We start from the raw sequence: 14,901 nt of genomic DNA on the forward strand, positions 1-14,901 counted from the left end.
TCCAACATAAGGAGATGTATCTCAGGAAGTCTTCGCTATTGACCTTAAACGTAGTGTAGTTCATACTCCCAATCAAACTGAAGCAGATAACAGAATATGCATAATATGTTTTGCTAAGAAAAAAAATCTAAAAAACATCTGTATCTGAATACTACGGCACAAAGCAATGTCGTGTTTGTCATAACTGAATTCCACAAAACACAAGGGTCATACTTATTCATACTTCTGTTGCTTTCAATTAGGTCCAATAAATCAAATCTATAATATTCAGATTTTTTGAAGTGCAATAAAACCATCTTGAAATATATAGAGACCTCCAAACATTTCCTATTGTAAAAAAAAGGAAAGGATATACACGTAATAATCATGATTAAGGTCAAAGATGTCACCAAAAGACTGCAGACCAAGAATCTACACAAAAAAACCCGACACCACCATTTTCCGCTCTACTGTTGCCATAGTGACAATCCATCCCATCCAGGAAGAGGATGCAGGTGTATGTTGCCACAGTGGGCTCTGAGGCAACTGTAAATCCAGATGTCATTTGATGTTGCAGAAATACAGTAAATCAGAATGGCAAAAAGAACCATGTCGTGAGGTCATATAAAACAACAAATAGCTCTTTGGATCCTCTCGTTAACATTATAGTCTGTGTAAACAAGGTTAAGCTCGTCTTTAGAAAACGCTCATACCTGCTGTGGAATCTAGTAGGGGTCTGTTGTTATGTGGAGTGGATTAGTATCTACAGGACACTTGGTGAGAGTTCATGGGATTAAAAAGTCCAACCCATACCAGGGCATTTTGATCAAATAGTTGGTTTCCTCTGCCAGGAAGCTCAGTATTGGCTGAAAACAGACATTCCAGCACGACATGATCCACAGCATGCTTGCAAACAGCAGGAGTGGTCAGGTTCACTCAAAGTAAATGGTCTGGAATGGCCATCAACCCATCCCACATGGTGGCTCGAACTCGAGAAGGCAGCTCACACGCAGAACCCAAAGGCTCTGAAGGAACTGGAACCATTTTGCCTGAAAGAACGCTCATTCTTGCTCTGAATGCCAGAGCCTCGCACTGTAGCATACCGCAGTAGGCACCTAGCCTGTACAATCACTGCACAGTTGCAAAAATGAGAGCTTTCAAAATACGAACTGCAGGGGTGTGAATAAATATGACCGTTGCGTTTTCTGGACATCATTTATAACAATTATGACTTTGTTCTGTGCATTGCTGTATACTGTAGTACTCAAATATTGTACACATACAGTATATTTTTATAGAAATCTACATTTTCATTACCTGCTGTTCCACAGTAAACTTTTCAAAGCAATGTATTGTAACTTGAATGTAAGTTTGCAGTTTTTGTATCAAATAAAGCCAGTTTATTTTGATAAGGACATTTTTAAAGGTGTGTTTTGTGTGTCTGCTATATTAGTGTGGTTTAATCTCAGTGTTGTATAATAAAAGGGACAAAGTGCCCTACAGGTCTGATGCAGTAAGAGGCTGCCTACAGTTAGATGACCACTCAAGAGCTGAATTACTAACACATGAATATGCATTTTTTTAATTAATCAATGCTTTAATTTGGTCACAGCAATAATACACACTACTTACCCACAAATAACACAATAAAGGCAACATAATAATACTGTGCTCAATCCTGTCAAATCAACTATATGCTTATTATGCACACTGCAAATGGTTTATTCAAGGTTCTTTAAAAAAAAAAGATTAAAAAAGGTTTTGGTACATTCAATGAAGACACAGTGAAAAGTCATTCAAAAACAAATTGGAAAATACCATGATCCACATACAAGTATTACATATTACAGAAAAAAAAACATGCTAAGCTGCTCTTCTCTCTTACAGATCTTAAAACAGATCTCCTGAAGCCATATTTATGCTTATTATATAAAATTAATAGCTGAGCCTGAGCTCAATTTTTTTTTCTTAATGGTGCTAAAATAAATGATTAAAGACACGTTTTAACACAATATTACACTATCCTTAGTTCTTACACTTCATTATTAGAAAAATAAAGGAATGCTTGACTTGAGTGCTATTTTTCCCCATACATAGCAATTTTGGGTTTTTCTCCGTTTCTTCTTTCTGATTGTGAACTCTGTTTGGATGATGAGCTGCACAAAGAAACCTGTGCGGGAGAGCTTTTTGAAGTGGGAAAGCCGTTGCACTGGGGCAGTCCCAGTCTCTCGCCCTCAGAAGCCTGGGTCCAGTGGTTTAAGTATGTAATCGTCACGACTGGAGACTTCCTTGGTTGCAGTGGATGATCATGACGCCTTTCTGTGCCTTGTCAGGCTCTTCAATTTCCAGGGAGCATTGCAACACTATAGTGTCCCATCACTCTATACTGGGGCATTAGGACCCACACAGACTGCAGACTGAGCGCCCCCTACTGGCCTCACTAACACCTCTTCCAGCAGCAAGCTTCGTTTTCCCTAGGAGGTGTCCCATCCAGGTACTGACCAGGCTCACACTTGCCTAGCTGCAGTGGGCTGCCCGTTGCGAGCTACAGGTTGGTATTGCACAAAGGGGATGAAGTACAGGCGTTTTTCAAATTCAAAGAGCTTTATTGGCATGACTTTTAATTCCAGCGTTGCCAAAGCAGATACAATTAGCACATTCATTTACAGTACAAACATATTATTATTGGGCTTTTGCAAACATTACATTAAACATTTAATATTAAGAGACAAGTTTAGTCTCAGTTCCTCAGGCTGTGACAAAAGTCACATACTGGTATGTTAAGTTGGCACCGTCCAGCCAACAGCACTGCACATCGTCATTGGGGGTTGTCTTCTTACGAGCGAGTCTAAGCAGAAAAGAAATCGAAACTTAAAGGTGCAAAAAGTAAAAGCACGACGCCTTAATTCATTGATTGGCTTGCTGCGTCTCTTGAGGAGTTAGTTAAATCACAAGCCTGTGAAACTGTTAAAATGGAACATAATTTGTTTTGGGCATTTTGTCGCTCATCAAAAGAAACAAAAAAAATATGGATCGCTGCTTAAAAAGAATTATGTTGTTGCTCATAAGAACTGCTTGGCAAGTACATAACGTTGACTTAAACAAGTGGGAAATAAATCAATACCCCCACAGAGATCAGGGACGAAGTCATCTTCGAGCTGAGACATTACTTCTAATTTAAAACTACATTATTGAGATAAATGGTTTGTAAAAAAAAAAATTAAGGTTTTATAGATATATAAATTACGGAGATAAAAATACAGATTAGTGTTCCGCGTTTTCTGTGTTGATTTTACAACAACATATACTCCTTTAAAATGCCATTAGTCGTCACAGCCACTTACTGATTAGAAGTATTGTAGCGCTTGCCTCTTCCCTTCAATGGAGCTGTAATAGGAGCTCACGGTCAAAATGCTTTCCGTTGTTGCTGCTTTCGTGATGCTTAATAATAATAATAATAATAATAATAATAATAATTGTTTAAACTTATAGAGCGCTTTTATGGACAATCCACTCAATGCGCTTTACAGGTGATGGGGATCCCCTCCACCACGACAATGTGCAGCCCCACCTGGATGATGGGACAGGACGCTCAGCTATTAGTGGGGAGGAGAATAGAGTGATGAAGCCAGTTCATGGATGGGGAGTCCAATGGGAAATTTGGCTTTGACACTGGGGTAACACCCCTACTCCTCTAAAAAAAGGCCCTGGGATTTTTAATGTAACTATGGAGAGTCAGGACCCTGGTTGTACGTCTCATCCGAAGGACGGCGCCGTCTCATTCGTTCTGGAGCACATTGCTGCCACCTAGGGGAAATAATCCTCGCCCTTATCTCTAAATCCCACAAAACTGGTCCTCATGCTTCTGTTCCTATTTGCTGATAATTTTAAGATTTCATTGTGACTAAACCCCAGTCGAAAGTAAATCCGTACAAATTCTGTAGTGCTGGACGTTGACACGATTATTAATCGTGTTGTGCCAGCCATGTTCACAGTAGCTTTCAGATCTGTAACAAGTTGTTCATACTCTGAAGTAATTGTTGCTATTATGATAAGGGGGGCGATTTTTGTTTTTCCCTTGGTAACACTGTGCTTTCATACAGTCGCTATACTGGGGCATTAGGACCCACACAGACTGCAGGGTGAGCAGGGGACCCCCTGCTGGTCCATTAACACCTCTTCTAGCAGCAACATTAGTTTTTCCCAGGAGGTCTCCCATCCAGGTACTGACCAGATTCACAGCTGCTGAGCTTCAGTAGGATGCCAGCTGTGAGTGGCAGGGTGATACAGCTGCTGGCGTTATGATTTGGGAGTCATTACACCATGTTTAGATCAACAGTGGTCCAAGTGTGATTGTCTGAGCAGGAGTGTGTAGTCACTACAAAACTCCTCTTGTAGTGAGTGATTGCATGAAGTCTGCACAATGCTTGATTGATGAGGGTCTGGAACATGGCATGCTGATCTTCATGTGGGCTCATTCTCACACGATAGCAGTGACATTACAGTTATGCACAGTTATTCCTTACTTACCAGACCTGACCTCTAATGAGCATTTGTGGGATGAAATAAGATTATGTACAATCAACACACATGCTCACCCCGAGTCTAAGAGAGGCATGGATCAGAATCCTATTAGACAGCATCTCCAACCTGGTGCAAAGAATGCTTTTTACAGATATGCAACTTGTATCACTTCCAGCAGTGGCCAATACTAGCCTCTGATTTTCACAGAAAAAGCCTCTGTTGATCAATATTGTTAATTAATTGTAATCAGCGCAATGACCCACGTCTTGTCAGTCGAATAGACTGTCTGAAGATGCTACAAAAAACATTATTGTTCTGACAATAATTGCACATTTATTACTGTTTCAAGTGATTTTTATTTCTTTTGATGCTCTGTATATAATTATTTAAACTTCAAAATAAAATCAAAAGTGAAACTAAATTGTACATTAAATGCTGTGGTCTGTGTGGGTCCTAATTTATACTGTACATAATTTTTCTAGACATTCCATTCATTGCTCTTCTACAATTCATCTGTAGTGAATAAGAACACCCTGTATACGACAGGCAGTGCTAATGCTAATGGCAGTGCTTGAGTCCCAAAAATAGAACCAGGTTTGAGTCTGAGCTGGGGCACCTTTTGGGTGGAGTTTGCATGTTATCCCACGTTGCATGTTATCTGTGGTTTTTCTCTAGGTACTTTGGTTTCCGTCCATATCCAAAACATGCTGGCTCAGTGAATTGGTATCCCTCAATTGTCCCTGTGCATCTGTGCCCAGTGCTGGGACTGCTGTCCTGTCCAGGGTGTTGTCCTGTACCATGTGCTTCTGGGATAGTTTCTGGGTGGCCTGACCCTTGCCAGGAGTAAGCAGCTCTCTGATAATTGCCTTAATTAAAAATGCCTAATGCTATATATTATACCTAAGATATTTTGTTTTGTTTTACAGTAGATGATTCCTCTATGTCTGGTGACCCACCGAACTTTGAGGAGGTTCATCTTCCCTATATATCTGAAGACAGCAATGATGATGACAACAGAAGTTTAACAAAAGTATGGGTTTTATTTCTTCACACTAAGATGACCCGTAGTAAACGAATCAGGTGAACAAATTGTCCCCAGTTTGCTCACAGGGAAAATAAAAGGTCTCTGTCTTGTGGTGGATGTAAAAGAATATTCTGACAGTTTCGGATCAATTGTTAATTTCCATAATAGGAAACCATCCCTGCTTTCAAATTAAAAAACGGTTGAAAATGAAAACTTGGCACTGTAAGGAATTTTTTCAGTGCTTTGTTTATTTTATTTTTATTTTCATCTGGATAAAATCGAAATTGAGGCGACCTACTAAAGCGTAAATTACTAACCATCAGGATTTTTAGCAACATTGCTTTTAAGACTTGCATTTTAAATTTGGAATTTCAATAATTCTGACAAATAATTTCACTTTTCTTTCATTAAAGAGAACAAGAACTTCAGCAACAAAGTGGTAAGCTTTCTTCTCAGTCTTTCAAACGCTGGCGTCACACTACACGACTTTTCCAACGATTTTCAGTCGTAGCCTGCATGTACATAATCGTAAGAAAATCTCAGAGAGTTGTAGAAAGACGCAACCGTCAGTTGTGTAGTGTGACACCCCCAGAGATTTAGTCATACAGTTTTTGACAGCCCTACTCTCGGCAACTGATTTGATTTTGTCGTAGCGAGAGGGGCGGGCTCTTGTGTCTGAGACAGTCGGCAGCCACTGAGCGCTCAACCGGAAGTACAATGCATACAATGCTCAAGAGTAGCTATGCTCATGCTACTGCTCCTCACAGTGAACTATTACAATGGCGGCTGCAAGGAAAGAAGGAAAGCGGTTGTTTTGGACTCTGCAAATGGAGGAGAGGCTCGTCGACCTTTGGAGCCAGCACAGATGCCTGTTCGATGTTTCGTGCTTGTCGTACCGCGACAGAGTGGAAAAAGAAAGAAGATGGGTCGAGATTGCGGCTGAACTCAACATACCCGGTAAGCACTTGTTCAGTCTACTAGGCTAGCCACAGTAGTTCGCCAAAATTGTCGTCTCGAGATCACGACACCTTTCTTCGTTCACGGGATGAAGAAGTCTTGATTTCGCGATAAAGGGGACAGAACAAATGAAAATGCACGGCCCCTTTGGGTCTCTGCAAACCCTTTCACGTTTGCAAATGGTGAAATGTTTGAGAGATGGCATGCGAAAAGCGAATTAGCCAGTGTGATCAGCACGTCATTGGGTGAAGTTGCACTGAAGGGCTTGGTACCGGTTGGTACAAATGAGCAGAGTGATTGGCAAGGAGTTCACAATGGAAGCGCCATTGGGTTTGATATGTTGTGCATAGACATGATTCGTAGGGTTTAAAAGTCATACTACTGGTCATTTCTGAATGTCTCTCCTTGTCTGCGTGTTTATGCTATTGGAGCATTTGCTCCCTCAACGTAGCCTAGACGACGTCCTAATTTGTTTTCCCTCATATAATGGAATGCTGCACGTTTCTAATCTTGGCAATGTTGTAATTGCAGCCGAAGAGGTGAAAATAAGGACTGGGTCTCTACGAACCCAGTACTCCAGACTGCTCAGGCCAAAGCCTATCGGAAGCAGTGGGAAACCACTTACAGCGAAGCAGCGCTGGCTCTTGGACAACATGGAGTTCCTGAGAAAACATGTTGTCCCGCGGTTTAGCAAGAGTAGTTTGAGCGTAAGTACACACTAAAACGTATGACTTTACTTAAGACAGTTTTTTGCCATTGAGCTGATACGTCTCACACATTAATGTGTCAGTTGAGAAATGCACGTACAACTGAGGCAATTGGTTTATAAAAATGTAATAGAATTTTGAACATGGCATGTCTTCTGGGATATTTCTGGAAGCTCACATGTATTCCCCCTCATAGCTTCATCCCGAGCAGGAGGAGCAACTGGACCTGGAGCCTGTGGACAGCAGTGACGACGGCGTCTCGGATGCGTCAGACTGGGCCCCAGGAGACTCACTGCAGTCCGAAAACTCTCTTGTCTCGGCAGGGTCCTCCGATTCGCCGCCTCCCGACTCGCAACTGTCACCCGGGGGAGGGCAAAGTCCTTCCCCAGTGGTGTCTGATGTAGGCAGGGTCATCAACAAAAAGGCACCAAAAAGGAAGGCTTCTGATGATGACAGGGAGCTGCAAAAGCTTACGATCCTGAAGGAGATGTCGGCCGCTGTGCTGGCTGGACTAAACCAGCCTCGCGACTCTGATGCATTGTTTGCGCAGCAAATTGCTGCTGAAGTCCGGCAGATCCGAAGCCCTATTTTGAGAATGAGGGCCAAGAAAACAATAATGACCCTCGTATATGAATTTCAAGAGCAAGACCAGAGGGAAGCACAGGTCCCCAGACACACAGACGGATTCTCAGAGTACCACGCCAGCTTTCGGATACCACCAGCGCCAGCACCTGGCCCGGCCCATGGACGATACTTCCACCCACGGCCTCCTCCAGCCTACACAGAAATGCTACACAGCAGTGAGCCAGATGTGTACTTGTGAGATAATGTGCCCATTATATTACACGTGCAGCTACATAATTGCAAACATTATAAATAATTTCTGTGGCCTTGTACTTTTAAAACATCAGCACCTACTATAGCAGCATGTTGCAATGCAGTATTTTCATATAGGACAGGAGGGTCTTGGCCAAAAACCTTTTGAAGTGCAGTTTCTAAAGCAGGATTTCTGTTGTAACAGGAAAGGTGAGAAGAAGCTGAGAAAAGCAGGATCAAGGGAATACAGAAGAATAACCGATTCTGAAGGTAAGTAACACACTGTAAGAATCTACAGCTCAGAGCAAAGTATTACTCTCCCTAAACACTGCTTAAGAGCTGGAGTCCTGTGGGTCTTAATGATCTCTGACAACCATCTTCTGCAAAAGAAAATGCAAGTTTCTTTTACCAGTTGTACAAGCAGTCATGTGCTTCAAAGGAACAGTTAAGTTTTTTTTATTTGCATGTGATTGGATTAGATTTCAGACCTGAGGTGCTAACTGCATGGAGTTTGTATGTTCTCCCCGTGTTTGTGTGGGTTTCCTCTGGGTGTTCCGGTTTCTTCCCACAGTCCAAAGATAAGCCAGTAGGTCATTGGCTTCTGGCAAAATTGGCCCTGGTGTGTCTGTGTGTGTCTGTGTGTGTCTGTGTGTGTCTGTGTGTGTCTGTGTGTCTGTGCCCTGTAATGGACTGGCGTCTGGTCTAGGGTGTATCCTGCCCTGTGCCCATAGCTTGCCGGGATAGGCTCCTTCTCTCCATGACCCTGAATCGGATAAGGCAGAAAGAAAGTGGATGGATTTCATCCGGCTGTTTTTTGAAAAAATCCAGCACATCAGTTTTGACAACATGGCTAAGTAACCTGTTCCCATATTAAACAGAAACACTAATAACAATGATATATAATGAAGGCAAAATGTGATTTGTTTTTTTTGGGATGTGACCTGGAATTCCAAAGGGCCAGTGTCAGAGTTCCTGCTACAGGTTAGCATTAATTAATATCTTCTGGAGCCACACCAGAGAGGATACCTCCTTTACAGTGCCAGACACAGTGTTTGGAAGTGAGCAGTAACCTCAAGACTGGCACTGGTGGTGATACAGTAGAAGACAGCTAGTCGTAACTGCCCTGTTAGCTGTACCTTCGTGGATATTATATTCCTTAGTTATAGCCAATTTAAACTTAATAGTAAAAATATAACACATTGATATTTCTGTATTATTAGATGAAAGAGAGTTTACCACTAATTCTGGACAAGAGTTGGTGCAATCAACCAAGGAAAAAGCAACTCCTAGCCCCTATCAAAATGTGAGTCTTTGGTCTCAATTACATTTTTGTTACTATATCTAATCAGTGGATTATACTATTTTCTATGTTGTTTAAACACTTGACTAAGTTAATTTTGTAAGCAGTCATTTCAGTTCTTGAGAAAGAGATGTTAATTCTTTTTATGATGATATGCAGTGTGATTTTTTTTATGCTGAAATGCAATATGACCTCAATTTCATTCTTGTTTTTTGTGAGATTCATATTAATCATTTGGTGTATGTTTGCCCTCTTACGAGAATTAAAAATCAAATAAGAAATTACATATTTTGTATTCCAAGCTAAGAGGAAAACCTTTTTCATTTTATCCTTCTAGAGTTAAAAAGACAAAAATGAATGTAAAAATGTCACTTATCTAATTACAACCATATTCCTTTCCACATGGTACTTCACAGGCTATGAATAGTACATTTCAAAATAAATGTCAGGAAAATCTGATGTTACTTCTGTTCTATTTTTTTCTTAGAAATTAGGTAAAGCTCAAGAAACTGGAAGGTATGTTTTAAACTAACTGTAATTCCATTTTCAGGCTTTTATTCAGTTACATAAGCACCTCATTGCAACTAACCTTTTCGAACCTCTCCAATCTGGGTTCTGACAACTTCACAGCACAGAAACTGCCCTGGTCAAAGCCACTAACAGTCTTCAGATAACTTCTGATTCTGGTTCTCTTTCTATCCTCATTATACTTGATCTCAGTGCTGCTTTCAACACTGTTTACCATGATATCTTACTTTCTCGTCTTGAGACTGTGTTTGGAGTTTCTGACACTGCTCTTAAATGGTTCAAGTCTTACCTCACTGATCGCTGTTACTTTGTCTCTCCTGGTGGATTTAGGTCTGAAATTGGATTTGTCAAGTCTGGTGTTCCTCAGGGCTTAATACTGGCCCAACTATTTTCAGGATTAGATGTTTCTGCTTGGTCAGCTTTTAAGATCACATGGCCTCAACTATCATTTCTATGCTGATGATGCTCAAATCTATATCCATACCAAACCTGACACTGATGTGGCTGTCTCTGTTCTCCATTATTGCATCTCTGATATAAAAACATGGATGACTCAAAATTTCCTTCATCTGTTATACCTCAAAGCTCTGAAACTCTATCCCTAAGGATATCGGAGAGTCATCTTCTCTAAACATCCTCAAATCTAGACTAAAAACCTTATTTAGAAGGTCCTTTACTTCACTGATTCTTTTCTTTACTCCTCTGCTCCTACTTTATTCAGTATCCCCATCTACTGTCTCCTCATTCTGTTTTCTTTCAAAATACAAATGCATCATTTTGTGATGTAATATCAGTTCTCTTAACATTAATTTATATTCTCACTCGACAGACAAACAACAGATGATGAACAAGAACCAGCTGTTTCAGGTAAGGTTACATGCCATAACTCTCCGATTAACAAGCAGTGGGTTATCAGTGTTTTTCTAATTTGTACTCTTTTCACTTTCAAACTTGTTTTTCTTTGCAGTTAGGGTCTGGTGTTTAAAATCAGGTCATACATGTTGCACAGACGCATGCATATCAGTTGATGCTCATATCGAACACTTAAGTGTTCTGCACTGACATAACCAGTATTCTCGTAGCATTGCTGTATCTGAATAAAGAAAGTGGAAAGCTCAAAGTTAGACCTGGTGTTATGAAATGTCAGTCACAGCGAAGATGTATTACTCTAAATGAAATCCATCTTTCATGCCTTAAAAAATTACACCAAAATGTAACGTGTGTCCAACAGCAAGCTGTCCTCACTAGTCTGTTTACGTCTCTCTCAGGAGATCTTAATCCAGCTAGCAAACTGGCTGGCCAGTTAAAAGCTCCATTTATTCTTAACTTTCTAGTGGTGATCAGTTACTTCTCCATTCCTGCAGATGCACTATAAAGTTAGAGGACTATAATGAACAAAACAAGAAGGGCTGTCCATCTGCTTGCTCAAGACTGCATGCTCTAAACATGCATGACCTGTGTCCTATCATTTTTCGGTCATTTGGCATAGAGACATTGTGTAAATGGAGTCTCAAGAGTATGGTGCTTACACAAGAAATCTACTTCAACAGGATATCAGACGATGCCCCGTATTGTAGATGGAAGTGTACGGTCCACCTTCAATGGGAAGGTGAGTATGAAAAGCATTTATTGTGCCTTACCCTTTTGTTGAAGCAGTGAATGAATATGAGTGTGCCTGGTCAAGGGTGGCCCATCCTGATTCCAGAGAGTCACTCACACCCCAGCAGGTTTGATGGGTCTCCCTCAGTTCATCTGTTTCTAAAGCTTCAGATAAGTAGAAATGATTGAAAATGAAAATATGCTGTAGCTATCAAGAAGCGCATTGCGATTTAACTGAACACTAAGTTACAGTCTTGATTAAAGTGCATGTGTTCCATGTCTATGCAAATGGCCAAGATGAGGGTGAGCTACTGTTTAAGACCTGTTACCCTGCAGCTCTCCTGGGCCAGGATAGGTCCTGCCTTTGTTTAATAACTAGGGATGATGGCACACAACATTGAGCTGTGGAAGGAATGTTTTTTTCAAATTTTATTTCAATTTTGTAAATTCTTACCCTTTTTAACTTCAGGATATGATTGAAAACGGCCTACAAAATAAAGCAGTAGAAAATGGTATGTGCTGCTTTGATTTAATTGTCTTTTCACCAAGTGTTGGTTTGTCCTGTCCGCAGCTAATGTTATCAAAATCTCACTGCATTTACACATGCTGGCTTTTCTTTACTTCTGTGGTGCGGATGTGTTTTTAACCTTTTAAGAAAATAAAAACAAGTTTTTGTTATGTGAAAATAGAGAACCGATGAAATATTAGAAAAAGTTTTCATAAACTGTACAGATAACCAAACTACTTAAAACTATTTTTTAAAGTTGTTCCACTAAATGTAAAACCTTCGTTACCAATGAAGAAGCTCTCCTCAGAGTTCATTTTAAAGGGAGTTTTATTTCTTAGCTGCAAATATCCATTAGGTGGCACTGCTACATTTTTGCTTTTAAATATTTTCATGTTTGTTTCAGAAGAATAGCAAAGGAAAAACACTTTGCCAGTCTAACCTGCTAGTAAATTTTAGTAATAGAGGATTAGTATGCATAAATGTGCACATCATGATTAATATATTTTCCTTTTTTAATACACTATCTAGGAAAGCTGGTTTATTGTACAATATGATTTTAGTTTTGGATTAAGTCACATCTATATTTTTATTCTAGCATGAATTTTAGTCCAGTTAACACATTACATTCTTTGTAGAAACAAGTGGAGTGGCCAAGGAGGAGAAAATTGGAGGAAACAACAGAGACGGTGACACAGTAGGTTCCCTTCTTTTTTCCCCACAATGAGTCTCATTACAAAAGGTCTAGTTACACTCTGCTTAGATTTTGTTCTTCAGCTGTAAACATTTTACTTTTGTCTTTTAACACAGACTGATTGCTCTGAATCTCTCCTGTTGCCTGTTCACGTTGTATCAGTTCAAGACGAGAGAGAAACAGCGATTTCAGGTAGTCTTGTTTTCAGAAACAATAACATAAAAATAAAATGTATTATACAGCTAATAAAATTTGCAAACAGTCAACATGAGGATGTTATACGATTCAAAGCACAGGCAGTCTTGTCTCCACATAATGTCATGGTGTGGATGTTTTGATTAGAAAGCAACCAATACTGAAGAACCTGTATTCTAATTAAAATACTGGTATCTTCTGTTACTCTCCTTTTTGTTTTCTTTTTATATTGCTTTATTCAAAATGGGTGGTCTCCAGTCCAGCCTCCTGCTTCAGAGAATCCTGCCACATTCTGGAGAAAATGCAGAGAAGCTGGCTGTGTGGAGCAAATCATGAACAAGTTAACTGCAACCGTGACTGATATTTCAGAGAGAATAATTGCCGACCGAGCCAGTGATGAAGGTAAGGAGAAAGCTTCAAACACTCAGTCTGGACCCACAATCAAAATTGTCATTAGGGTCAGTGCTTCAGTATTTACTACAAGCACCTCTACTTTGGTCTTGAATAAAGACCAAAACTAATCATAATAAAGCCAAATTCTTAAGAAAAACAAGAAAATGAAATAAGTATTTGCCAGGCTACACAATTCAAAGTTTATTTCTCTCCAATAATGTGAAATTTCTCCGTAACCCAAATTTCATGCAAATTTGAGAGTCCTAACATTAGGACAGTAAATGTAAGACATGAACAAAAACAGCACATGGTGTGTGTACACTTGTGCACAGATTCAGAATCTTTTGCTATATACCACATTCTTAAAAATCCGTTTTTTTTTCAAATCTTGTAATGTGTGCCTGCTGCTGTTCGGTTGATGCCCATTCCATAGTTTTTCTCAGGAAACATCTGGATGAGAGAAAAGGACACTGAAAAGGAATAGAAAATAACTTGACTGTTAATGAATGTTGCCCTTTGTCTTGAGATGAGAGGACACATTAAGATCGTTTGTTCTTTTGCCTCACTATCCTCAGATTATGCCTTTGCCATGACAGTATTAGAGGCATCTGGAATGTTACCAAATGTACTTCAAGAAAAGGAAAGAGGTAAGGAGTGTTTGTATGTGTAATAAAGTTTGTTCTACTTTCCTTTTGTATATACAAAACTCTCATAAAGGGAATTGTTTGAACATTGTTTACAACTAAGATGCTGCATTGAGAATAGTACATCATACTTCATTCTATAAACGTGAGCAAAAAATCATTAGTTGATGTTCAGGTGACAAAGTACTGACTCTTTTGGGATGTTTATTTTTCTTGCCAGAATTGAAGGAGCAACTGGAAAATCTTAAGGAAATAGATGCCCTGAGAAGCTCACAACATGCAATAAATGAACTAAAACAGAGGCCGAGTATTAAACAAGAGAGCAATTCATGTTAGATGATTGATGCATACTGAGCACCTCTGCCAGCAGCCATATCACCCTGCAACTCACAAGTGGCAGCCCCCTGAAGCTCAGCAGGTGGGAACCTGGTCACTTCCTGGATGGGAGACCTCCTGGGAAAAACTAAGGTTGCTGCTGGAAGAGGTGTTAGTGGGGCCAGTAGGGGGCGCTCACCCTGCGGTCTATGTGGGTCCTAATGCCCCAGTATAGTGACGGGGACACTATACTGTAAAAAGGCACTGTCGTGCGGATGAGACAAAAAAACAGAGGTCCTGACTCTGTGTGGTCATTAAAAATCCCAGGGTGTTTCTCTAAAAGAGTAGGGGTGTTACCCCGGTTTCATAGCCAAATTTCCCCCTGGCCTTTACAGTCAGGGCCTCCTATTAATCCCCAACTATGAACTGGCTTCATCACTCTTTTCTCCTCCCCACTGAGAGCTGGTGTGTGGTGAGAGTACTATCACATCATCACTACATGTGAGTCCCCATTACCTGTAAAGCGCTTTGAGTGGAGCATCCAGAAAAGTGCTCTGTAAGTGTAAAGAGTTTGTATTATTCTGAGCTGAGTAAGCTTATTCAGATGGCCTCAGAAATATTTACTCGGTTAGGGTTAGCATCTGTCTATGTACATACTGTTACATATAATCTTAGAGTATATATCTACAATATAAAAGATCTACAAGAGCCAATTATGGTT

General features: G+C 40.2%; 1 protein-coding gene across 2 annotated transcripts; it reads left to right on the top strand.

Moving 5' to 3' along the window:
• The first annotated feature begins 6,261 nt into the window (after positions 1-6,261).
• On the top strand, positions 6,262-14,674 carry LOC107079492 (uncharacterized). Of its 2 annotated transcripts, XM_069178784.1 has the most exons (14): positions 6,262-6,484; positions 7,016-7,191; positions 7,388-8,010; positions 8,213-8,277; positions 9,228-9,310; positions 9,795-9,823; positions 10,665-10,702; positions 11,386-11,444; positions 11,904-11,946; positions 12,578-12,636; positions 12,750-12,825; positions 13,087-13,230; positions 13,797-13,868; positions 14,086-14,674. In XM_069178784.1, the coding sequence occupies exons 1-14, from the start codon at positions 6,307-6,309 to the stop codon at positions 14,199-14,201; spliced, it is 1,761 nt and encodes a 586-aa protein (XP_069034885.1). In that variant the 5' UTR covers positions 6,262-6,306; the 3' UTR covers positions 14,202-14,674. The 2 variants fall into 2 exon arrangements, with proteins under 2 accessions (XP_069034885.1, XP_069034886.1); XM_069178785.1 differs by lacking the exon at positions 7,016-7,191 and having other exon boundaries at positions 6,304-6,484.
• The last annotated feature ends 227 nt before the right edge of the window (positions 14,675-14,901 follow it).

Source organism: Lepisosteus oculatus, chromosome 15 (assembly GCF_040954835.1).
Source record: "Lepisosteus oculatus isolate fLepOcu1 chromosome 15, fLepOcu1.hap2, whole genome shotgun sequence".
Classification (NCBI taxonomy): domain Eukaryota; kingdom Metazoa; phylum Chordata; class Actinopteri; order Semionotiformes; family Lepisosteidae; genus Lepisosteus; species Lepisosteus oculatus.

Excerpts from the sequence above, each read along its gene's own strand:
- LOC107079492 (XM_069178784.1), top strand. The coding sequence starts at position 6,307 with ATGGCGGCTGCAAGGAAAGAAGGAAAGCGGTTGTTTTGGACTCTGCAA. Across the intron at positions 11,445-11,903 it reads GGTCCACCTTCAATGGGAAG|GATATGATTGAAAACGGCCT; the intron begins GTGAGTATGAAA and ends TTTTAACTTCAG. Across the intron at positions 12,637-12,749 it reads ACAACAGAGACGGTGACACA|ACTGATTGCTCTGAATCTCT; the intron begins GTAGGTTCCCTT and ends CTTTTAACACAG.